The 15,279-nt window shown below is 35.8% G+C and overlaps 1 protein-coding gene across 1 annotated transcript in view; it reads right to left on the bottom strand.

The window, feature by feature from the left end:
• The window catches only part of LOC139311366 (cytosolic phospholipase A2 epsilon-like), a 40,779-nt gene that overhangs the window by 5,672 nt on the left and 19,828 nt on the right, over positions 1 to 15,279 (bottom strand). The window contains exons 13-19 of the mRNA XM_070935791.1: positions 10,030 to 10,166; positions 8,721 to 8,943; positions 5,011 to 5,125; positions 3,551 to 3,688; positions 2,960 to 3,067; positions 1,464 to 1,655; positions 178 to 347 (exon numbers count right to left, since the gene is read on the bottom strand). Of these exons, the coding sequence (XP_070791892.1) occupies positions 178 to 347; positions 1,464 to 1,655; positions 2,960 to 3,067; positions 3,551 to 3,688; positions 5,011 to 5,125; positions 8,721 to 8,943; positions 10,030 to 10,166 (1,083 nt within the window). The remainder of the gene's footprint in view (positions 1 to 177; positions 348 to 1,463; positions 1,656 to 2,959; positions 3,068 to 3,550; positions 3,689 to 5,010; positions 5,126 to 8,720; positions 8,944 to 10,029; positions 10,167 to 15,279) is intronic.

Raw genomic sequence — 15,279 nt, 5'->3', positions numbered from 1 at the left:
CAGCCTTCCATCCTTTCTAAGGTAGGTGAAATGAGGACCCAGTTTGTGGGGGCAATAAGCTGACTTTGTATAAATATACAAAAGGATGAAGGCTATTGCTGAGCACATTGTAAGCCGCCCTGAGTCTTCGGAGAAGGGCGGCATATAAATCAAATTAAAAAAAAAAAAAATTCTCACCCGTGACTGTGATCCTGCACTGTAATTTAAATGTAGGATAACATCCACTTTTCTTTCTGGTCTCAGCAGAGGAGCAGAGCTGGTGTTGATGAAGAATCCAGTATCTTCCAGAGACAAATATTCTTCTGTTTGTGTTAACTGATTGGGTGAAGAAGAGTCCAGGACAGTGTCTAAAAAAAAAATAAGAAGAAGCCCAAATTCTTGTAATGTGTCATGGTTTGAAATTGCCCAAACAAATCCCACCTCCAGCGTCCGAAAATTGCCAGGTTGGATAAAAATTGCCACAAATGAAAAGTTGGTTCTGATTAGATTTTCAAGCAGCCCTTATATGTACTGAATTGCTGGAATCTGCTGCTTGAAAAGACATGCAGATTATTTATTTAAATAATAATTTGGATTTTATACTCTGTGGTTCATGAATCTCACCATGTATGTGTGTTTGGGGCATAACTAAACCAGAAATACTTTACTTGTTTTTTTAGCTTTAAAGTTGAACATATATATTTTCAGTTCACTCTACTTGTTTTTTCAGCTTCAGAGTGAACTGAAAATATATATGTTGATCCTGATTAAAGGCAGAGTCATGCTACGGCCCATTTAATCTATATAGGTAGTCCTTGATTTACGACCACAATTGATCCCAAAATGTCTGTTGCTAAGTGAGACAGTTATTAAGTGAATTTTGCCCCATTTTACGACTTTTCTTGTCACAGTTGTTAAGTGAAACACTATTGTTGCTAAATTAGTAACATGTTTGCTAAGTGAATCTAGCTTCCCCATTGACTTTGCTAGTCAAAAGGTTACAAAAGGTAACATACGATACAATACATAAAATACGACCCATGGACACTGCAACCAACATAAACACGAGTCAAGCATCTGAATTTTGATCATATGACCATGGGGATGCTGCAATGGTCGTAAATGTGAAAAATATGTTCATAAGTCACTTTTTTCAGTGCCATTGTTAATTTTGAACAGTCACTAAATGAATTGTTGTAAGTCAAGGCCTACCTGCAGCTACTGTGGCTTAAGGCATGAAAGCTTCACCAACACACAAATTGTGATTTCATGTCAACAATGCAGAAGTGCTCTGCTATTGCCATCTTTCTGAATATTTATTTTCACCTTCCTGGTGAATAGCCACTTGTTATTTTCAGGAGTTTCTAATTTAAAGTACTAACTGGGCCCAGCCCTTCTTAACTTTTAGACATCATGGAAGTTCAGCTAATTTACTGAATCTATTCTTGGATTAAAATACTTATTTAAGAAACCAATGAAATTACCTTTCCATCTACAGAAGTTTTCATTCTCAAGGTAACGATTGTCTAGCTGGAGACCTTTGATGAAATTGTGGTATTGGGCAACCGATAAGCGATCTGTTAGGACATCTCTAAAAGCACAGGATAGCGGTCCAGCTGGGGTGTAGAGATGTGTCTTCTGCTCATGTGTTTCCATAGTTAAATGAGGCTCTTCATCTACAGAAAAAAAATTATGATGAAAGAAACATGTTATTTGTCTACATTTGGGTTAGATTTTTAATCCTTTGCAAAAGTAAAGATAGTCCTCGACCTACAAACATTCGTTTAGTGACTGTCCAAAGTTACAATGGCACAGAAAAAAGTGACTTCTGATCCCTTTTCACATTTACAACACTTGCAGCCTCCCCATCGGGTTATCAGAATTTGGATGCTTGGCAACTGGCATGTATTTATGATGGTTGCAATGTGCTGGGGTCATGTGATCACCTTTTGTGACCTTCTGATGAAGATAGTCAATGGGAAAGCCAGATTCACTTAACAACCATGTAACTAAGTTACTAACTGCAGTGATTCACTTAATAACTGTGGCAAGAAAATGGAGCAAAACTGTCTTTCTCTTTCTTAGCAACAGAAATTTTGGGCTCCATTGTGGTCATACATCGAGGACTACTGTAATTTATGTAAATATTTAATCATCAAGAAGAAAATAAATTCAATGTGATGGTAGCACCAATTTTAAAAATAAGCCTTGTTCAGCCATGGACTATTTCATTTATCTAACTATGCAGTAAATTATATGTCATAGGAACTGAAAATTCCTTTATCAGTGCAATATTTTATGGTTTCTGAGGGTTTTTTTCTGTATTGTATACATATAGTTTAAAAACATCAGTAACATACTTATTGTATTCAATCAATCAGCAGTTGATAAGAGATGGTATTAAGAAACAAATTGGGATATTTGATCCGGAACCAAGTAGGGTTAATATTTGGGATGATTTGGGATTGAAGCCATGGTAAATTTTCTATGAGTGGATTACAAAAACAGTTTGTTAACAGAGGACACTGGAATTTCAATTTTGCCTTTCTTTTATGATTATTAATAATTTGTATTATTTTTATATAATATGTTTATTATTTAGTTTGTTATTGTTATTGCTATATTCATTGTTATTAATGTAGTATATAGATGACAGGTTAACAATCTGTAAACATTTTCAAATGTTTTTTGGCCTGTTTTGCAAGGGGTAGGAAATTAACACTGCTGAATTACATTAATCAGCATTTAACTAGGGAGGATATTATGTGTATATGTGTTAGTCTTTTTTAAAAGACACTTTTTCTTTTTAATGGCTTGTTTGCTGTGTTTTTTTATTCTTTTGTCTTTTTAAATTTTTTGGGGCAGTTTGTATTTTAACTTTCTCTGAATAAACCAAATATTATACACATACACACACACACACACACCCAAAAAAACTCCATTAGTAACAAGAAATAAGAGTGGTATGAGAACAACCTACCAATATTCACAATTTGATCTTGAGTCCATTTGTGCCAAAAATCCTCGGAACTGTGACTTATATTCCAGATATACAGCAGATTAAAGGAAAATAAGCTGCTCCACATGCCTGCCCAGAAGAATGTACAAAAATGTATTTTTTTGGTTTCCTTTCCCATCTCAGTAATCATTAAGCAATTCTTGGAGCCAGTAGAAAACTATCACGGTACAATCAAATTATTTTCTCTTTTTAATTCTGTGTGCGGTTTACTAATATTTCCTTAATATACCACTACATATTTCCTCCAGATACCACTACGATCATTGTAGTTATTGATGGGTGTTTTATCTTGGTTGAGGAAGAGTTCTGTAGAACTGAAAAGCTCACACTCTATTTTGTGACTTTGAGCCACTCATTAAGATGTCTTCTTAATATGAATGTGAAAACTTCATGCGAGCATTTGCTTTATGTTAAGGCTCACTTGAACAGTTGTATAATGATTATTATTGAATATTTGGATGGAATTACAGTACATTCCAATTTTCAACTATGTTTTACTTTTTAAATTAAAATTGTTAGTTTACTATAAAGTACAAACCTGTCATTTGTTACCTTGCAAATAAGACATCCGAGTCTCTGGTAGCTTTTTCATTAGATGCCCCATAAAGAATTCACTACCAAAATCTTCAGTCTGAACAAAAGCTCCATATTTTAGTATTCCCACTTCGTAAGGTGTGAATTCCATCCATTCTATAAAAAAAAAATTACAGTCACACAAATAAAAGCAAGATCTTCCTCAGTACATTATCTCCTGTATTAGGTAAGATGAGGTATCTGCATATAACAACAGGGTTTTTTCCCCCTGAACTTTTCTGTGTTTTTCCTCCCCTTTTTTGTTAATATTGTTTATTCTGTTTTAATTATAGTGTTTTTCTTTAATAAAGGCTTAAATGATGTGGCATATATGAGGTTCGTTCTGAATTGCTGTTATTTGTATTGGTTCAAAAATTCAATCTAAAAATGTAAGACAACTCAAGGCCATAGGCCATAGGTTGAAAAAACACCCAACATCGGTGAAAAACCTGTTTTAATGTTTGCCAACAGTATGGGTGCGTACATACAGTCAAAAGGATAGAGACATGACAGATTTAAATGTAATAACACAAGTAATTGTGTGGTCTTAAATATTTATTTGGGAGCATGGAAGAGACATGGCCCAGCTATAAACAGTTTGCTATTTATTATTTTTGCAGCTGCTATTTATTCAATTAAAGATGAAGGATTAATAACACAATGTCATATTTTATTTGGTTCTAAAACTGGGATGCCCCAAATGTTGGGATGCCCCAAATGCAAAAGCAGTCTCATCACTGACCATCTACTGAGCAATTGTGCACCAGCCTCTATTTCTTAGCCTGGATTAAACAAGTACAGCAGACTCCAGCTGAGGATTTCAGACTATTAGACTAATCTTGTGTATTATTATAAAACTATGTCTACATCTAATTATCAGTATATATATGAAGAGCCGTGGTGGCGCAGTGGTTAGAGGCTACTTCTGCTGACTGCCAGCTGCCTGCAATTTGGCAGTTCAAATCTCACCAGGCTCAAGGTTGACTCAGCCTTCCATCCTTCTGAGGTGGGTAAAATGAGAACCCAGATTATTGGGGGCAATATGCTGACTCTGGAAACCAGTTAGAGAGGGCTGTGAAGCAGTATATAAGTCTAAGTACTATTGCTATTTATCATACTCATCATTTATTATTTATTGGATTTATACGTCATCAGAGTCATGGAGGCTTGTAAACAAAAATTAAAAGATCCACAGTGTAACAGTAAAACTATAAACAAGCAATAAAATATTACAATGAATCATTAAAATACCCATGACCATACTTTCTTTGGATTTAATATACTAAGACACATTTGCATCCAAGGGCCAGGAGGTGGCTTTCAATCTGAGATTACTAATATGCAATTTATTTTCCCTGCCTGTTTCATCAAAGTATCAAGAAATCTATATCTAGCTAATCAAAGATCTCTTGGTATTGTCACTTTAAATTTGGTATTACCCTTGAAATCCATACAGCTGTACTTCTCCTTTACATTGATGGCAGTGTAAATAGGGAAAGGATTCTGCCCCTCATTCACTGCTTGTTGTTGATCAGAAAGTTTATGGTTGTCTTTCTGTATTTTAAAAGGAAATATAAAACGAATTAATGATAGAAAATAAATTATTTTTTTGTAATAAAAGTATATATAACCTGTTCTGAAATTGTTTATGTTGCAAATGTTGACATCCAAATATTAATTAGGTTTCCAAGAGAAATGCCACTGGAATACCCTGTAATCTTAATCTTCAAAGCATAGAATGGGACAATTCTATGAGAAAATTGAACCAGATGTTTCTGAAGGAGGGGAGACGACAATATGGGCTTGTGCTTCAGACAGAAGCTCCTTGCAAGGAGACATCAGGACAGCAGTCAACCCATGGGCTAGAATGCTGGGAGAAACTACAAAGCTCTCAACCCTGGTGGAACATTTAAGCATTATTGGCTTTCTAACCATTTTAAAGTTACAAGAGGTCTTTCAATCAACAAGTTTAGAAAACTATCTGCTGAGTAAATCTTCATTGCAATAGAGAGCTTAAAGAATGTAAAATAAATAGCAAAAAGCTAAATAAGAATTTAATTCAAGAAAGATATAAATGTATTAAGAGACCAGATTATTTTAGAATATTAGGATTTTTGCTAAATTTTGAAATAAACAAATTATTATCTTCATGTAAACACAACTTGTTTAATCTATCAAGAAAGAGATGATTGGTTTAAAATTTAAAAATAAAGAAACCTGAGTGGGGGGGGAGGCAGTGGGGGGATTCAGCCAGTTCGCACTACTTCGGGAAAACCGGTTGTTAACTTTCTGAGCTGTTTGGTGAACTGGTTGTTGGTAGAAATCATTAGGGCAGAGAACCGTTGTTAAATTACTTGAATCCCACCACTGGGGGGAGGGATTAATGAACTAAAAGAAGAGCAATGAAATTTATAAAATGACAGATAACAGTATGATACATAAGACATTTCAAAGGATATTTGAAGAATTGGGGAAGGAATTTATAGCTCAAGTGCAACAATAAACTCTGTATTTCAAAATGCAGTTTTAAAAAAGACTGTAAAGGAAAAAAAGATGTGAAAGAGAATAATGTGTGGTGGATAGATAGATAGATAGATAGATAGATAGATAGATAGATAGATAGAAGACCAACAGGATGAAGAGGAGAAACAAAGTCAAACTAATGGAAACAATGGAAAATAAAGAAATTTTGGATTATAAAACAGTGGAAATGACAGATATGACAGTGGAAATACAAATGATAAGCCTAGAGATGACCTGGGCAAAGGCCTATTACTGGACTTACAAAAGACAGTTTCTAAAGCCAGGATGAAATTTTTGAGATGGAGATTCAATCCTACAATAGCTACACAATGGTTTAAAGACCATGATTGTTAGAAGAAAATTAATATAAAATCACTTGTTTGATCAGGGTTAAAATAAGAAATATTTCTATAAAAATTTTGGAGATACTTTAAATTTATGGATTTTTTGTCAACATTTGGACTAAAATGATAACAATTTTTGAATTTGCAAATGGAGGGAGTGTTATGGGAAGTGGTGAAGTATATGAAATTTATAGGGAGTGGGGAAATATTATATTTGTCTGTACTTGTTGCATGGAAACTGGGAGTCACTTCTTTAAATATTTTTTTCTTGCACTTTGTATTTCTTTTCTTTCTATTTTGTCCTTGATTTCTTGTCCTTTGACTTTCTAATTTCTGTACTGCTCAACACATTTATGAATTACTTATATGAGGGATTAGATAACAGGATTATCAAATTTACAGACAAACAGAAATAAAACAGAAAAGACCATAAGGGTGGTATTAAATTTCAAGAAGACACTAAGAATGCCAAACTGTGAGCAAAAATTAGCATGTCAATAGGGACAAATGCAAAGTCCTACAACTGAGTAGGAAAATCAGAGAGGCAGCATTGAGCAGTATAGGTGGTCCTCATTTAGCAACTGCCCTGGCTACCTGTCTCATTCAGTTAAAACTCTCTCATAAAGAGTCCTGTGCCTGACCTGTGCTCTGCTCTGTGACCTTGATTAACTGATTAAATCCCCCCCCCAACAGCTGCTGAGTGAAACTGACCTGATCTTAATCAGTTTTGCACTGAAGGCTTATGATGATGTGAATGGGTGCACTGGTCAGAAAATGATTTATTCTTGTTTATTACTACTGTATTTGTGAACGGTCACTATCCAAGGCAGTTGCAACATTTATTGAACATTTCTCTGGAACTACTTGTAGTCACTAAACAAAGACTACATATCCATCCAAAGGACCTGTATACCTTGATGGATTGCAGTTATTTACAATTAAACATAAGCTAGCAGACTGAAGCAAATGCTTCCTGGGCAGCATCAACAGAAATATAGTGTCAACATCAGTGATGAAATTCAGCCGGTTCTATCTGGATCGCGTGATCATCACATCCCGTTTTTGACCCTCTGTGCATGTGCAGAAGGCTCTGAGCATGTGTGGAGGAAGCATGTGCGCTCACATTTGTGAACCAGTAGCGAAGGTAAGTGAATACCATCCGTTGTCAACATCAAAAGATGTCATCGTTCTTCTATATTCTGCATTGGTCAGACTGCACTTAGAATATGTATGTAATATAAGAAGAATATTAATACATTGGAGTAAAAGAAACAAGACGATAAGAAGCTTGAAAGGGAAAAAAAAATCATGAGAAATGACTGGAGGCACTGGATATACCGTATTTTTCAAAGTATAAGACACACCTTTTTTCCCCCTAAAAGGGGGTGAAAATTTAGGTGTGTCTTATACACCGAATGTATCCCCACCCACCCACTGGTCCCCACTCTTTGGCCTCTGCCTCGCAGCAGTTACCTCCTTGCAAGCAAACAGCAAGAAAAAGCAGCTCCTTTCAACTTCAGCACAGCCTAATTAGCACAAGTTGATTGGATCGGCCTCCTGACTCAGCTGATTTGCTCGCAGCTGTTTTGCACAGGTTCTGCTGCTTGCTGCAAAGAGGTAAATTGCTGGAGCAGATTTTTTTCCCTTGTGCTAATCAAGCTATGCTGAAAACGAAAATGAAAGTAAACAGTTGTTAGATGTTTGCTGCAATGAGGCAAAATTGCTCAGAGGCAGAGGGAGATTTCTTTTTTTTTTCTTTTCCTCATCAAAATAGGTAGGTGCGTCTTATACTCTGATGCGTCTTATACTCCGAAAAATATGGTAGTTAGTTTGAAAAAGGGAAGACCATGGAAATATGTGATAGTTGTTTTCAAGCATCTGAAGGATTGACATGTTCCAGAGGACAGGACAGGAAATAACTGGTTAAAATTATAAAGAAGTAGATTTCACTTGGACATCAGAAAATCTTTCCTAATGGTAAGAATTGTTTAGCGATGGACCAGACTGCCTGGTGGACTATCTGTTCTTGGAAGTGTTTAAAAAGAAACTGGATATCCACCTTCTGCACTGGACAAGGTTTAGATTAGATGATCTCCAAGGTACCCTGCAATCCTTACAGTCCATGATTCTAGGAACAGCAAACGTTATCTATACCATACAGCCGAACATTGATCTGCTTGCAGGAGAAAAACAATGGGCAAGGCTTCTTAGAATTCAAAGTCATACAGAATATGCCTAAGAACCAGTAGTTTCAAATCATATTATTAAAAAAAGTACTCTACCCCGTCATTCAATGTATATTCAATAAGGAGACCCCACAGATCTATGGAGGATATTTTTTGTCCTTCTTGTTTCCGATGTCGCAATTGCCTGTTGTAATACTTCAAACGCTCCATGGAAAAAACATTCAGTTTGCTCTTGGTTACATGTCTTTTAGCCTCATTGATTTTTTCATCTAGATTCTTTCTTGACCAGTGCGCATCTTTGTACAACTTTGCCATGATCCTAAGAAAAATATTTCAAGACTATAAACAATATCTGGTTGGATTAAATATCAAATATCCCACAAGATTCCTTTAAGATACCCCATTAAAGCAACAGCTCCCCTATTATAATATAATTATATTCCAAACAAAGGAATCCATGTTAGAGTCAGCCAGCGGAACCAGTGTAGTCAGGAGTTATGGGAATTGAAGTCCAATATACAGGTAGTCCTTGTATATTGTATATTATGATCATTTGTTTAATGATTATTCAAAGTTATGACACTGCTGAAAAAAGTTACTTATGACCACACATGATCATTGCAGCATCCTGCATGTCACATGATCAGAATTTGAATGCTTGGCAACTGGCCAAAACTCCGGACTTTTCGTCGGGCCCTGACAACACACTTATTCCATCTAGCCAGGCTGGCTTGATCCCATCCTCTCAGTTTTTAATTGAATTTGGTTTTAATTGGGTTGTTTTAAACTTGGGCCAAAATTATTTAATTGTTTTTTAAAGTGTTTTTTTAAATTTTATATGCTATGTTTTATCTCGGCTGTACACCGCCCTGAGTCCCGCAGGAGAAGGGCGGTATAGAAATAATATAAAAAACAACAACAACAACAAAAAACCTGGTATGTATTTATAATAGTTGCAACATCCCAGGTCCACTTGACTGCTATTTGCAACTTTCCCAGGGTGCTTTTGGCAAACAAGGTCAATGGAGGGAGCCAGATTCACTTAATAACCGCATCAGAAAGGTCATAAAAAAGGACTACCTGTTGTATTTATCAATACAGAGCTTCTATTGAATTCTTACAATTAATTGTAGGCAGCTAATTAGATCAAAAAGGATTTTGCTCAATATACATTTCAGCCCCAAATCTCCTTGGCACATTTATATCCCCAGATCTCAAATGGATCTCTTTTCTTAATTCAAATAAAATTAAAATGAAAGCAGGTTCTTTTTTTAAACAAAGCAGCAAGTCATAGACTTATTTCTCAAGTAGGTCAGTAATTTCATGTCCTACCCAAGTAATTATAGAGCACAGAGACTGAACAACGTTTATTTTTCTAGCATCAAATATGCCTTAATGTCCTTACCAGGTTGTGCCCGACAATCCACTCATGTATGTAGCACAGTCTAGGAGATTGAGCTTCTGAAGACCTCGGAGACTTCCAAAGCATGCAGTCAGTGACCGCATACTGCCCCCTGTTGTCATGATTGCAACTACTGGCACCTCAAAAAATAAACAAGTAAGGGGGCAGATTGCAATTAAAGACATTAGAAATGCTGTTGGAAGAAGGGATTAACTTAACTTGGTTACAGTATAATCAACTTCAACTGAGATGGAAAGAAGATAAAAAAACTGGTATAATGATGCATGAAGAAGAATTGGTTAGACATATAAAAGAGAAAGGTCCAATGCATATTAAGAGGGTTTATAATGTTTTGCTAGAAAGGGACTTGGAAAATGAATTGGTTAAAGATTGTATGATAAAGTGGGCACAAAATTTTGCAGAACCAGTGATGTTGGAAACATGGGAAAAAATATGGGTCCAGAATGTTAAATTCACACAGTCGCAGAATTTGAGGGAAAATTTTTATAAAATGTTTTATAGGTGGCACCTAGATCCTAAGAAGTTATCGTGTATGTATCCTAATGTTCAACCAAAATGCTGGAGATGTGATTGCTTAGATGCCACATATTACCATATGTGGTGGACTTGTAAGAAAGTGAAGGCTTTTTGGATAAAAATTTGGTGGGTTATGCAAAATGTTTTGAAGAAAAAACTTCAGTTTTCTCCACAATTGTTTTTATTGGGTATAGTTAAGGGTTTTACATTGGGCGAAACAAAGTTGATATTGTATATGGTGACAGCAGCGAGATTACTGATAGGTCAATATTGGAAAAATGAAGCTATGCCCACTATTGAAGAATGGACTTTGAAGATGGCTAGTTTTGCGGAGATGGCGAAGATTTCAGCATATTTAAAAGACCGAACTCAAGAGACTTATGTATGGGAGTCGAAAAAGTGGATAGATTATGTGCAGAATCAATACCGAATTAAGAAATATTAGATAGCTTTTAGCTGAATGAATGTATTATGTAGGGACAAATTAATAGAGTTTTATGAAGGTATAAATAGTATATAGGGGGTGGAGGGGTTTAAGTTTTATAAAATGTATTTTTCGATTAGGATTTTATATTGTGGAAGTCCAGGGGGGGAAAAGGGGAGGGCTAGGGAGGATATGGGGGGCTTGGGGGGGGGGGGAAACTGGGGAGAAAATGTATTTGTAAAACTTTTTAAATAAAAAAAAATAAACAAGTAAGTAACTCTCAATTTTGAAAGGGACAATGAAATTCAGGATTTAGACAGGCTTCTTCTGTACCTTCCCATGTTTCCCTTTAACAATACCCCTTGCTGCTGCTGCTGCTGTTGCTGCCTGGAGGTGGGAAGAGAGGACATTGTGCCCAGAGGTGGGATTCAGCCGGTTCGGACAGATTCCGGTGAACTGGATGTTATTTTACATCTGGTTACCTGAACTGGTAATTGCAAGGACTGGCTGGCCCCTTCCACCCCTCTATATTGTGAGAAAGAAAATCTGCTCCGGATTTCCATGGTGTCAGGAAAGAAAAATGTTGGCACTACTTGAAGTGGAGGAAATATTATTTTCAAGAGTCAAAGCCCATGGAAGGTAGACTACAAAATATGAAAAATTCTAGCAACAATATTTATAGTATTCTAAATCAGTTTCTTAACTGGTTTTCCTTTTTATTTTTGACATTCTTATTAACGCGGAAAAAGAGCTGATTAAATGAAGCAATGATTGAATCTTTTCCTTTAAACTATAAGGGTTATAATTAAGTTTACATGGTGAAATTAAGTTTTGTGTGTTTCCTTGTTTGTTTTTATAATTTAAAACAAATATTTAATTAATTGTTATGTTTGCTTGTGAGTTTAATGGATTTCCTTTTTATTATCGCTTGTCAACTTTTCCACCTCTTCTTTCCTGAACTCCTGTCAGCTATTACCGTAGCAACTTTCTCTCACTGATTGGTAAATATATAATTATATGTTTATTGTATCTTTATAAAGAATAAAATTATTTACATTATATTTAATTTATATTGCATTATATCATGTACACTACACTATAGTAATATAATTCCCAAAATTTATTTATTTCTTTATGTATTGCATTTATATTCTGCCATTTTAGGATGCCTCTGGACAGCTGTAGTAAAATGTAATTCTATTCTTTTAACCACTGGATGTGAAGATGTGTGAAAAGGGAACATGTTATTAACTCATGACACATATTATGTTAAGGTGTCCTACTGAATTTTATTTGCACATCAGAAATGCTTGCATTATTAATATATCAAAAGCAGAGGAGTTACTGTATAATAGTGGGGCAAGTCAAAACTATTATTGTAGGGCATGTGTTTGACCACAGTATAACCAAAATGAAGCTATTACAATTTTAGCTATCTGCCATCTAAAAAGTTTGTAGAATTACGTGGCTGATTAATATACTTAGTATAAATATTTGCTTATTATAAATATGTTAGGAATGTGAACTATTCAGAAGTGCTAAAGGGTGTCAGTAATTTACAATTTAATATGTAAAAGTTGTATCTCATTTTAAGAAAGAAGCAGCAGATTCAGCATATTGATGTAGCGTAAGTATCATAACAACACAATTCAACATAACCATCATATCCAAACGAAAATACCCTTGCAACCAAATAAGTGTGCCCTTAAATTCAATCTAGTTATTAAAAATGGATCTTTCCACATAGACTAGCACTGGTGTCTATAAAATATTAATGAAAAATGTATGTAACTATGGAGTTAAACTTTTAGCACCCATCATTTTTTAGTAAGTCTCTTTGAGTTCTAAAGGGGAGTTTCCTTAAACAATTAGTTTATCAACTATTTATCAAATTACTCTCAGGAGTCATAGCAGAGACTGTAATGCAGCATCTAGAAACCATAGCACACCCACCCACCCACAAGCAAAAGTATGGATCCAGCAAGTGGGTGACATCTCATAGTAACAAAGGAACAGCTGCTGAAGACATATGAAGCAATCAACATCTTCAAAGGAATAAAAATCACTAGGGAAGAGGAAAACAACACCATTCTGAGCTCCCTGAACATCCTCATCAGCAGAGGCAATGATGGCAAATTAGAAACACAAGTCTATTGAAAGTCCATACTAACCAAATGCTCCACTATCAAAGAACCTACCAACCCAATCTCCCACAAGATGAGCTGTGTAAGGACATTATTCAGATGAGCACAAATGCACTGCAACACCAGAAGAAGGAAACAGACAGTCTCTTTAACATCTTCCAGTAAAATGGATGCCATGCTACTTCATCAAAATGTTATCTGACACTCAATTGACTACAGTACAACCAATCCAAGCTATGAAAAGGATAACACTGCCACATATAAAAAACATCTCGGAAACAATCAACAGACTATTACAACCACAATGCATCACTCTAGCACACAAGCCCTCCAAAACATCTTAGGTAAACCAAGAAACTGAGCACCATCTAGTGGTGAGAAGACATGATGAAAATTCCTTAATTTCCCAACACATAGATTCAACAAGGAAATTGTGAGCATCCTAGACCAAGTTAAATCCAGAAAAAGCTAGCAAATTCCCCGTAACTTGGCCCTCATTAACAGGCATATAGTGATAAACAACATTTACATACCACTGTTTTAATTCTCCTTTCTCTGTTAAAATGTCTTTATATCTTACAATCTTACCCATGTTAATCATATTTGGATGTGTCTGTCACTGCGTTTTTGTATTTACCAGATGAGCTCATATTTTTGGACATTCAGACTTTCCGTAGCTTGCCAAGTCCTTATCTCTGATCCACTATGCATGTCCGCATTCCTTTCTTTCTACTTCACACTTTCTTTGTTCTCCTGCCAAGAAGTCCAGCTACAGAGGGGTGGCCAGCAGGAACGTTGCCAAAATGTAATTATTTAGATAGTGAAATGTTTTATTTTCTTTATAACAAATAAATGAGTTTTTCTTAGAAAAATATATCTTCAGGTTTATTATTTTCTTAAAGTATGCTTCAAGGGAAAAGTCTCAATCCACGTCTCTAAATCAAGGTGCGATTACCCAAAAGCAGAATGGGATTAATTAGCACCCTGACAGTGTCTATGCTTCTATTGTTGAAAGCCACATTGGTACTTCCATATAATATTCCATACAACACCCCTCACTAACAGAAGAAGGAATTGGTACTAGGATTAACTTCAGATAAACAATCAAGCATAAACAATAGTCTAATCAAGGAACTACCAAAATGGAAATAACACCCCTAAGGTAAAGGTTCCCCTCACCCTTGGTGCTAGTCGTTCCCGACTCTAGGGGGCAGTGCTCATCTCCATTTCAAAGCCGAAGAGCCAGCACTGTCCGAAGACGTCTCCGTGATCATGTGGTCGGCATGACTCAATGCCAAAGGTGCACGGAATGCTGTTATCTTCCCACCAAGGTGGTCCCTATTTTTCTACTTGCATTTTTTTACGTGCTTTCAAACTGCTAGGTTGGCAGAAGCTGGGACAAGTAATGGGATCTCCCCGTTATGCGACACTAGGGATTCGAACCGCTGAACTGCTGACCTTTCGATCGACAAGAACAGCGTCTTAGTCACTGAGTCACTGATCCCTAACTCCCCTACCAATCTATAAATGTTTCTTATTTGTGTAATGAAACATCTTCAAGAAAAAAAGCAAGCTTAGAGAGTTCCAAGGACTCCACATTTCAACCTTGAGTTACACATATTCTCTTCTCTTGTTATCTAATTACAGTGTAACTACAATAGTTCTGACTTTTCAAACCTTGATTGTTTCCAGGGCACAAGGTGGCAGTAAGATGTGCACAGAGTTAAGTGTCTCTGTCTTCTCTTTGTCTATCACTGTGCCTGCTGCTTGTGTATAAAAATGTTATTTGTAGTCACTTCCATCTGTCTTACTTCTCAGATGCATATAGAGCGCATGTTCCTTTGATTTACTCTCTAGTATGATTAGCAGTTTAGATGGTAATCTTTGCCTATCCACATTATATATTTGCTGTAAATAAATCTTTTTCCCCCTATTAGTTATAAACCCTGCTTCATTAGTCCTTGTACAGATTGGATTTCCACTCACAGGAACCTTCACTTATAAATACACAGCCCTTTAACCTCAACTCGAAGGTTAAATACCTGATATGTAGTAGGGCATTATTACAATTATAATTATAATATAATTGTTGGAGATACCAGATTTAAATTAGAATTAAGACAGACTGAAAGAGGCAGAAGAAGAAAT

Source organism: Pituophis catenifer, unplaced genomic scaffold (genome assembly GCF_029215685.1).
Source record: "Pituophis catenifer annectens isolate HBS135680 unplaced genomic scaffold, rPitCat1.0.hap2 SCAF_1, whole genome shotgun sequence".
Lineage (NCBI taxonomy): Eukaryota > Metazoa > Chordata > Lepidosauria > Squamata > Colubridae > Pituophis > Pituophis catenifer.
Note: the sequence above shows the minus strand (reverse complement) of the source record. Positions and strands in the feature narration are given on the sequence as shown.